General features: G+C 47.2%; 1 protein-coding gene across 5 annotated transcripts in view; it reads left to right on the top strand.

Annotated features, from left to right (window-relative positions):
• Window positions 1-4740, top strand: part of GARIN1B (golgi associated RAB2 interactor 1B) — a 24499-nt gene extending 19759 nt beyond the window's left edge. For 3 of the 5 annotated variants that reach the window (XM_077770801.1, XM_077770797.1, XM_077770798.1), the window contains 3 exons: window positions 173-216; window positions 3118-3285; window positions 4085-4740. In XM_077770801.1, the coding sequence (XP_077626927.1) occupies window positions 173-216; window positions 3118-3285; window positions 4085-4098 (226 nt within the window). In that variant the 3' untranslated portion in view covers window positions 4099-4740. The remainder of the gene's footprint in view (window positions 1-172; window positions 217-3117; window positions 3286-4084) is intronic. The other 2 variants (XM_077770799.1, XM_077770800.1) reach the window with 2 other exon arrangements.
• Window positions 4741-10585: the final 5845 nt, after the last annotated feature.

Here is a 10585-nt window from a genome sequence, read left to right as displayed (position 1 = left end):
ATGCGTCACACCCACCCAGTGTAGCTGCAGCTGGCCTTTTTCATATTTATATCTGCCTCTAAAGCTTTTGCATCAAGCAAAATAGAACTAGAGACAAGATCTAAAATGAGAGTTTCATGCTCTGTTCTTTTTCCTTTTGACCTTCATTTCCTTGATCCTGAAATGGCTGGAGTTCCAGGAGCAGCAAAAAGACACTGACCAAAAGGGACAGCTCAGGTAACCGAGGGCACAGGACACCCATTTCTTGGAGAACTTTCTGCTCCACAGATGGAGGAAGAAGTTTCCCCTCGAGCTCCCCCTCCCAGCGTTCCTGGATCTCTGACTTCCTCCCAGACCTTTGTGTGAGCTCCTCTGGGCTCTTTGGCCACCAGAGTCAAGTTGGCAACAAATCTTGCCAATTTCTTCCTTTGAAATGTTTCTCAGATTCTTTACTTCAGTTCTACTCCCATGGGTTCTATCCTAATCCACCTTGTGAGCTCATGCCTGGCCTGCAGTCATTTTCCACAAGTTCATTCATTCATTTCCTCATTCAAAAGCACACAGTGAGCCCTTGGTAAGCGCCAAGACTTTGAAGTCACAATGAAGAAAAAGACACAGTACACCCCCCCCCCCCCGAAAGTGTTTATAATTTGGTGGAGACTAGATGGGTAAATCCTAAAGTCACAAAAACTCTCTAGGCAACATTCAAAACTCATGCCTGTGGTCCCTCACTCCTCCCAGGAAGCTTTCAGGAAGGCCTGGGTCTGAGCTGAGTCCTAGAGGATGAGTACAAGCAGGGCTGGCCAAAGCGGAGGAGGCAGGTCATGCTAGGAGGAGAAGTCTGTGTGAGAGAGCATGACACGTTCTGGAAACAGCAGCCGGTTCCCTATGTATTTCCAGGTTCTAGTTTATCCCAGATCCACTCATCTGGGCATGTATGACCCTGCATAAACTTCCCCTTTTACCCATCTCACCTGATCACTTTCTCCTCCTCAAATAGAAGCCCCATGTCTCATCTTCTTCTCCAGCCCAAGTCGGCTCCAGTCAAGCCTTGGCTATACTTCCCTGTGCCTTATTCATCCTGTCTGCTCCCTTCCCCCGATGCTCCACCCTAAATCCTCCCTATTCTTCCAGATGAATCTTTCCTTAGTCATAACCTCTCTTACATTATTCCCTAATTACTCAATAGGCTTAAGTCTTACTTCTTCAAGCAACATTGATTTCTTTTCATGCTCTGTGTTATCTGCAGTGGCAAACACAGGGCTAAGAACACTCTAGGAGTTCAATAAGTATCCGTGCACCACACCACTGATAAATTATCCATCCACATTGGCCCAAGAGGCAACCAGAATTCCTATTTAGGAATTTAGAGGAATGTGTAGATTCCAGAGAAGCTCTGCCAACGTTCATCCAAACCAGGGATTAAAACTCAAACATCTGGAGAGAGTCTAGGTGTCGTATAAGAAATGGTTGACTTTTCTCTCAGCTCCATTGTAAGTTAAACAACAGCTGGGCTGACACTTGGTTTCAGCACTGAGGAGGCAATAATAGGACATTGTAGGGACAGTGACAATGACAAAGTGAAGGTTTCAATGAAGCCTTTAATTGTCACCATGCAAGAACACAGATCTGGTGTTGCCAGATACCCTGATTTTTCAAGAAAAGCCGATAATCTGGATTTTTATGTGACCTACCCGTTGCCCCACAAAAAAAACTAAAGCACAGCATAGGCTGACACTTAGTAGGTAAACTAAATATATCTGCGGACCAAATTCAGCCTGGAGGCTGCCAGTTCACAGCCCCTATTCTAAATGGTGAATAGAGCTGACGTTTTCCCCAAGCCTAAGAACGCTTTCTCATGTCATGTGACCGATAACATAATGGTGATTCATTGTATTAAATGTTTTCACACTTACAGTCGATCACACACCACACTCAAAACATACCCCATGAGATTATGGTTGAAGAAGACAGAATACTTCAATTTCAGAGTCAAAGGATATGTATGTCATGCGGACTACCACTCCCAAGCTGTCCCCAGGCTGACTTCAATGAATTATCCTAGGATGTCCTCAGGACCCTCCTCTTTCCTTAGAACTGAAAGAACCCCTTTTTCCTCCTTGGACCCAGATAGTGTATCCTTTGAGTCTGGAAGGACAGTCACACCACAGCCTCTTGGAACTTCTCGATGAAAAGAAGGAGAGAGCTCCATTCAGAAAAACCAGTGTCCCAAAACTTACTTGTGTAGCTGAACCCTTCGACGTCCCATCAGTGTGGGTGGTGTGGCATCTTGCAGTGCTTACCAAACTATAATGTGCAAATAGTCCCTGGGGATCTTTTTAAAATGCAGATTCTGGGTCAGTAGGTCTGGGTGGGCCCAAGGCCGTGCATGCTCCCAGGTGAGACAAAGCTGCTGGACTGCAAGCCACTCTTTGAGTAGCCGAAGCCAAGTGGACCAAGAACAGGCTCTGGCAGGGGTGCCCGGGTGGCTTAGTCGGTTAAGCATCTGACTTTCACTCAGGTCATGATCTTGCGGTTCGTGGGTTCGAGCCCCGCGTCGGGCTCTGTGCTGACTGCCAGCTCAGAGCCTGGAGCCTGTTTCAGAGTCTGTGACTCCCTCTCTCTCTGACCCTCCCCTGCTCACGCTGTCTCTCTCTCTCCTAGAAATAAATAAAACCCGTTAAAAAAAAAAAAAGAACAGGCTCTGGCTTAAGGCCATCTGGGTTCAAGGCCATTGCCAGCGCAGCTAGCAGAATCTCCTGGGGAAATTCACTCAGTGATCTTCTCCAAACCACATTGGTTCCCTCCTTTTACTGGCACTGCCTTGTTCAAACGATAGAATGGTTAAAACATGGGCTCTATTGCCTAGCTGCCTGGCTTTGAATGCTGGCTCTGACTCCTCAGTATATGACCATAGGTAAGTGACTGAACTTCACTGGGCCTCAGATTCCCAGGAAAATGGAGACTAGAGCAGCACTGACCTCTCAGGGTTGTTGTGAGGAGTAAAAGCGCATTAATAAATGGGATTGTTTGGACCCACGTCTGGCCCATAATAAGCGCCCCACATGTGTTAGCCATAACCTGTGAGACGGTTCTGTGAATTAAAGTACAAACAAATGCATTCTGTTTTTGACCTAGAGAAAGATACTCCCAGTGAAGACAGCATCCCTTGCACCCGCGACCTCAGTTGGAGGGATTCGTTCACTTATGGAGAGTGGGAAAGAGAGAACCCCTCGGGTCCGCAGCCCCTTTCGCTCCTCAGCACTCTGGCAGCCTCCATGGGGCCACAGCTGGCCCCACTCATAGGTACAGTGATGGGATTAATCTGATTGCCTTCATGGGACAGGCCTGGAGTTCCACCTCAGGCCCGGGGTCAGCTCCTAGGGTCCTGGGGGTGATTCCAGGAGGCTGGGAGTGGGAGTGGGGGGTGCCAGCCAAAGGCAAGTCAACCATCTTTGTTTCTGCCCTGTTCTCTACATCCAACTGGGCTGAGTGAAACCCTAAATGTGGGAGTTCCAAAGCCCGTAGAGGCCCCTGGGAGTTCCTGCAAGTGGCCCTGAAGGGACAGAGACCAGGACAACACTTGTGGCTAGACCTGATTTCTCTCCTGCTGTGTGGGAGGGGCTGCCTACACGGAATGCCTCTTGGGGCTCTTCTCTGAGGGTGTGGGAAGCTGGCTCTCCCTTTGCCTTTCCAGAGCTCTTGGGTAGCCCCAACCTTCTGCAGAGATTGAGGAGGAGCTAGGCAAAAATGGGGACGTGGAGGTGATACTTCTCTGGAGCCCAGCTCTTACCTGTCCATGTTCCAACACTCATGCATCCATCCATATATTCGTCTGGCAAATATTCATTAAGCACTTCTTAGGTGCCTCTGTCTGACCAGAGATTGATCCCTAAAGAAGGGAGGAGTGGTTTGTGTCTTCTCAAGTCAAATATTATTAATAAAGCACTAACTCTTACAAGATACCTGTTATTAATAGTTGACAATGACAAGACACTTGTTATTAATAGTTGACAATGAAAAAAATAGCATATCTATGTGCCCACAGAAGAACCTTTTATGTATGTTATAGCTCATTGGACATTTTTCTCTCTTACACTAACAGGAAACTCTATCTGAGTCACCCTTTCATACTGGGGAGAATCTATGCAGCCCTCACCAACACCACTCTGCAGCCTTCAGCTTTCTGAGGGACTCTATCTGGATGTGGGGGAGGAGAAAGCTGCAACTAAGGAATCACTAGAATCATCTCATGCTGATAGCATAGTCTTTCCTTGGAGAACCATTTGGGAGCACGGCTCTGGGTGAGAAGCATTATTCCTGCATGGTTCCAGTACGTAACTCCATGCACTCCGGGCCCGCACCACCACCTATCACCACACCTCGCCTCCATTCCGCCATCAGAGCGAGCACGAGAAGACATGCTCTCAGAAGGGCCAAGGCCAAGAGATGGAGAGAAGGAAGGAAAGGGAAGCAGCACTGGAGGAGAGGTGGAAGAGACCAAAATGGAGGTGAAGAGAGGAGGTGGAGGGAGGAAGTCCAAGAAGAGAGGAGATCTCGCAGAGAGGTGGTAACAGGAGACAGAGGGACCTGAGAAAGAAGCTGAGGAGGATAAGAGAAGAAACATACCACTGAGAGATGCCTCGCCAAGCTTCTATTTATCTAATTTAAAACTTGAAAGTAAGGCCATATACCAAAACAGAAATGTCTTTTCTTCTCTGTTCAGATAACTCTGGATAAATATGAGGGGCCAGAAACTCATTCCAGCTGAGGACCTCTCCTTAAGTTTTCTTTTTTGCCAGTTTTTTCTTGGTGGTGGTGGTGGTGGTGATCATCGCGCCTCTTTTCTGATTCAAGCTTCACACCTCCTTCTTTAGCTCACTTCCCTAACTTGGACTTGCTAGCCTAGCTCTGACGATTCAAATGAAGGTTTGGGTTTGAGGCCATAGAAAGTTTCCTGCAGGAGGCAGTGTTAAGACAAGGTGTGTGAGGTAGGGGGAATTTTTCTTTTTGTGGTCAAACTTTCTAAGTTTCCTGTTGTGCCTCAGTCCTACTAGCACTGGGTCAATTTCTTTTGCATATGACACCCCCATGAAATGTTGACATACCTTATTAGTGCTTATTAAACTAGCGATTCCTCAGAGAGGAGGTACAGCCTCAAAACATGGGGAAGTCAGAGGTTCCTGGCTCAAAGTAAAGGCAAAATCAGAGGTTCACAAATCATAGGTCAAGGGAAACACAAAGGAGTATCTGTCAGGTGGCCAATGGACTGGCCTCTTTGTTTAAAATGTACAATATTTCATATTCAGTAAAAAACAGACTATGAGTGTTTCAGAAACACTGCCCAGACTTCCAAGTGGAAAACTTTTTTAAGATGTCTTGCTTTGTTTTAAGATATTCTAGAAAGGTCTTTTCCTTCACGGGAGTAATTTTCAGATTGAAATGGTTGGAGGGCTAAAAAGTTAGTTCCTGGATCACCATCGCTCTTTCCAAGGGTGGGTTTTGTCCTAAATCTTGGTGACTTCAATATGATCCTTCCCATGCCGTGGTCACAGTTCCTCGATCTGCTGCCCAGTAATCCTGCGCACACCTCTCTTCAGCCACTGATTCCCATGATTTTATCCTGGTGTTTGTCATTAATAACTGCACCCCACCCTGTTACGCCCACTCTGCAGCTCTACCACCTCCTATCATTCCCTGAGTCCAACAACCCTTCCACCCACCAATCCCACAATCTGTTGCTCCTTGGACTTTCACTGTTCCTCAGTCTCCTCATGTCATTTCCCTCCCCTCAAGTGTAGAGTCCATACTCTGTATTCAGCATGCACCCCCAGCACCCTGTGTGTCTTCCACTTGATTGTATACACTTGGCTAAGTCAAACTCTCTGCCAACTCCGTTCTTGTATCATGCTGCAAAACTTGCTTGGAGAAAACCATGTGACATATCAGTCACATGACCCTCCAAGTCATCATCTCAAGCCTCAGGAGGGTCCTTAATGTTGCCTGGAGATCATACTATGCTCCCCTCATCTGTTCTCTCTGCTGAATGGCTATTTCACACCTCTGCCTCACGTACACCCCTACCAGTGCCTTCTGATGACCTAGCTTCTTTTTTTTTGTTTTAAAGTTTATTTATTTTGAGAGGAGTGAAAACCAGCGGGGAGCAGGGGAGGGCACAGAGAGAAAGGCAGACAGAGGATCCAAAGAGGGCTTTGTGGTGACAGCAGAGAGCCCAATGCAGGGGTCATACTCAAGAACCATGAGATCATGACCTGAGCCCAAGTTGGAAGTTTAACCAACTGAGGCACCCAGGCGCTGCCCCCCCGCCAGCTTCCTTTTTCACCCAGAACATAGCAGCAACTGAAAGAGAACTCCAAACTCTCGTGGCCATGTCCACTACTTACCTGGCACCAGACCTGTAGATCTAGTTTCTCTCCTTGTTACTATGGAAGAACTGAGTTCTAAGCAAAGTTCAGCTTTTCTCCTTTCGTACTAGTTCCTACCCCATTTCTTCTACCCAAGGACATTCCTCCAGCAATTCTCTCTTTTTCCTACATCAGTTTTATCCCTGCTCCTAGATCCTTCTCGACAGCAACAAACTGGTATTTCTCCTAAACATATTGTTATTTCTTCTTTTTAATAATAGAATAAAATAAAACAAAACCTCTGTTGGTCTCTCTCCCCCTCTGCTCCAATTTTCTCTACCCTTTAATGCAAACTCCTTGAAAGCATTTCCAATTTCTTGCTTCCTATTCTCTCTTGAGTCCCTCTGATAAGTTTTTGAACCCACTTCCCCACCAAACCTGATCCCACATTGCTAAAGCCCGCGGCTAATCAGTCCTCATCTTACTGTTATCAGCATGTGACTTATGTGATTACTCCTCTCTCTTTGAAATACTTTCTTCACTTGGCTTCTAGAACAATGTATTCTCCTGGCTCTCCTCCTTCACTGACTTTACCAACACCTGGATTGTTGTAAGAGCCTCCGCAACAGGTGGCTTGTTTCTATTCTCACCCTCTTCAGCCACATGTAACCTTGTTAAAATTTTAGATCACGTCACTTTTCTGCAAAACCTTCCAATGTCTTGCCATCTGTACCAGCTAAGGAAATGCTAGCTCTGTAAGAGATAAATTCCAATATGTCAGTGCCATAAAATAGCCAATAGAAGTTCGTTTCTCAGAAAAAGTCCCCAAACAGCATCCCTGTTCAGTGAGCAGTTTCTTTTAAGTTTATTTATTTTGTGTGTGTCACACACACACGCACACACACACACACACACACACACACACACACACACGAGTGGGGGAGGGGCAGAGAATGAGGGAGAGAGAATCCCAGCAGGCTCCGCGCTGTCAGCACAGAGCCCAATGCAGGGCTTTGCACCCATGAACGGTGAGATCATGACCAGAGCTGAAACCATAAGTCAGATGCTTTGCCAACTGAGCCACCCAGGCGCCCCCAGGGAGTGGTTTTTTAACAAGAACTTGGGCTCCTTCTATCCTGTGATGGGCCATCTGCAATACACAGCTTCCAGGGTTGTCACGGAAAGAGAAAGAGCTTGGAGAATGGCATGTGGCAGGTTTGTATGGCAAGTAATAACAGTAGTAGACATCATTTCTGCTACTTTTCCTTTGGCCAGAGCTCAGTTACCCGTGCACACTGCCGTCTAGCTGTGTTCATAGAAGGAAGAAGAACGAGTTTGGTAAATAGTCTCTTCCGTGCCTTCTAAGTCATAGTAAAAGTGAAAGTCCTTACAATAGCCTAAAGGCTCTACATGGTGTTCCTCCCCTCCTCACCCCCATCACTGCTACCTCCTCTCCGATCTCATTTTTTCTACTCTCCTTAATTACCACAGTCCAGCCAAACTGGCTCCCCGCTGCTTCTCAAACACTCCAAGTATGCTTCAGGTCAGGGCCTTTACCCTTTTCCTTTTTCCTGGAATGTTTTTTACTGCCTTCAGATGTTCACTTACATGTCATCCTCCTTATGAGCCTTCTCTGGCCACTCTTTCTACAATCCCATCGCCACGCTGGACAGTCCCAACACTCTCTTCTCTCCTTTCCTGCCTTTCTTTCTTTCTTGGTACCTGTCACTACCTCCCGTTCTATATATATTTTGCTTTTTTACCTGGATTATTAGCTACATAGCAGAACATAAGCACCAGAAGAGAGTTTGGTCCATGTTGTCTATTGCTGGATCCCAGTGCCTAGAACAGTGTCCGGCATACAGGAAACAATACACTTATTTGTGGAGTAAATGTTTAGTAGCACCTTATGGGCAGAATAGGGAAAGCCTGAAGAGCATCAGCCTTTTGAGGTTGACATCACACCTGCCACAAACATTCCTTCAGCGCTTCTCTCAGAGACAAATCCAGGCCTCATGGGCTTTGGGTGCAGGTAAGGTGACATTTCTTACACATGTCACCCCTCAGGTTCTCTTCCTCCTCCACCTACTTTCTAACTCTGGGGCCCCCTTACCCCCTTAAAGCTTATTGTGCTTTCCTGGTTCTCACGGCTCCATCAGCTGCCTGCTGGCCAATGACCCTTCTAAGTATCTCCTCCAGCCTACTGGCTCCTTCTTTTTTGGCATCCTGCCATCATTTTAGACTTTCCATGTCTTGAACTCAACTCATTTCTCTTCCACCCATCGAGTGCATTCTCCCAGTTTCCTATGATGAAAACTTTAAATTTCTGAGTGCTGCTTCATTTCTTTCATCTAAGTCACTAAGTCCAGGACTTGTTATTTCCACTTTAAGAATTTCTCTTGTATCTAGGAGTTCTCTCCCACTTTCCTTGCTCTGCGCAGGCAAAGCCCATATCTACAGGGGATCTCAGGGTTGCAGGGCCCCATCTCGGGCAGAGTCCCATAACCTTACCCAGCTTCCCCTAGGAGACTTCCGAGCCGGGTGGCTCTCCCATTGGTCTGCAGTTCCAGGAGGGGCAGGGACCATGGCCTATTCATTGCGGGTTTATCAGCACCCTGGCACAGTGCCTGACTTCAAGGAGGCATTTTTTAAAGTTTTTAAAATACTTCCTGATGCAGTCGATTCTGTCGTCAATCCCTTTTAGGAGATATCCCTTCTAGAAAGAACCATTTTCAAGCTCCTCCCTCCCACAAAGGTGCAAGCTTACAAGCCTTCAGAAGACCGACAATTCCTACTGCCTTCAGCTCTCCTCAGATTAAGACTTTGCGTTACTTTGAGAAACTTATATCTGTGCTCTTTTCATGCCCCTCTCCCACTTTTTTACCCCTCTCATCCCCAACCTGGCATAAAAATTTACCCGCTCCCCTGCCCCCCCACTTGCCCTTGTTCCTGTTACTGCTATTGCTGAGTATTTGCGTTCAAGAATCCCTTAGTCCAGCCCGAGTCACACCTTCTTTGAAGACCTCTCTGGCTACCACCAAGGGTCACTGTCACCCCTTGTATGAATTCCCAAAGCATTCATTGTCAATCTCTCACCTTGGCACGTAAAAGTATATTAACTTGTTTTGTATTTAACTCTTTCATCAGCATACTGTGTGTTTCCATTGGATTTTAAATTATAGAGGCTTTATTTGCTAAGAACATAGGTTTCTGTTCCGTTTGTTTTGAAAACGGAGTGGCCCTCATTTAATGCTTGTTTGAATTTCATGACAAGAAAATGAGTAAGTGAAACATTTCCTGTATTCCTCTTAAATCAGGAAAATGCTGTCGCCCGTTCCGTTCACTTAACATTATTAAGCATTTATTCTGAACTGGGCAGCAAGTCAGAGCCGTAGATAAAAAGATGAGTTAAGTCCAGTCCCTGCCCTGGAGCTTAGCTTAGAAGAGGACAATGGAGAAGCAGCTTTTTATAGCAAAATTTGGCAAAGTGTATTGAAGATACAAAGTGTTAAGAAGGCGAATAAAGGGGGGATTATTATGTCTGGTGGGGCCAGGAAAGACTTCCAAAAAGCTAACCGGTACTTCTATGGACACTCATAACGCAAAGAGTCAGGAAAACGCACTTTGTCCAGGCGAAGGAGGTCGCTTGAACGCAGCCGACCGAAGAGATGTGAAAGGGTCGGCTGTTAGTTAACACCGAGCTAATGGTGGCCAGAGCACAAGGTCTGTGAGCGGGAGTAGTGAGATAAAGCAGAAAGATAATACTGGAGTCAACGACTGTAGAGCCTCTCTGTAGGCTACCCGATCAGGGCGGTAGCATCGAAGGGAAAGAAATCGGGACTATTCAATACAGCTGGAGACTAATTCAGGCGTATTAATTCGGCCCTACATGCTGGTGGGCAAGGAGATAACTAGCACGGTAATCCAAGAAGCCCTGTGGAGGCCGAGTCATGCGCTGTGAACTGGGACGTGGCTGCCAGACAGCCGCGCCCATACGCCTCCCGGAGTCGGGAGCTGGGGCGCATCACCCCACACGGCCGGGGACCAGCGCTGGGCGGGAATCCGGTCCACGCACTCGGCGCGCTCGCGGGGACGTGGCGCTTTCCAGCCAATCCCGGCTACACGACGGTAGGGCCAATGGATGTCCGAGGAAGCTGTGCGACAGCGGCGGGTTCGTTGGTGATTGGTCAGGAGGACGCCGGCGAGGCGGATGGGGGCGGGGCGCGGAACCGCTTCCGGTT

The sequence above is a fragment of the Crocuta crocuta genome, unplaced genomic scaffold (assembly GCF_008692635.1).
Source record: "Crocuta crocuta isolate KB4526 unplaced genomic scaffold, BGI_CrCroc_1.0 scaffold266, whole genome shotgun sequence".
In the NCBI taxonomy this organism is placed as follows: domain Eukaryota; kingdom Metazoa; phylum Chordata; class Mammalia; order Carnivora; family Hyaenidae; genus Crocuta; species Crocuta crocuta.
This window is presented reverse-complemented; position numbering and strand designations above follow the sequence as displayed.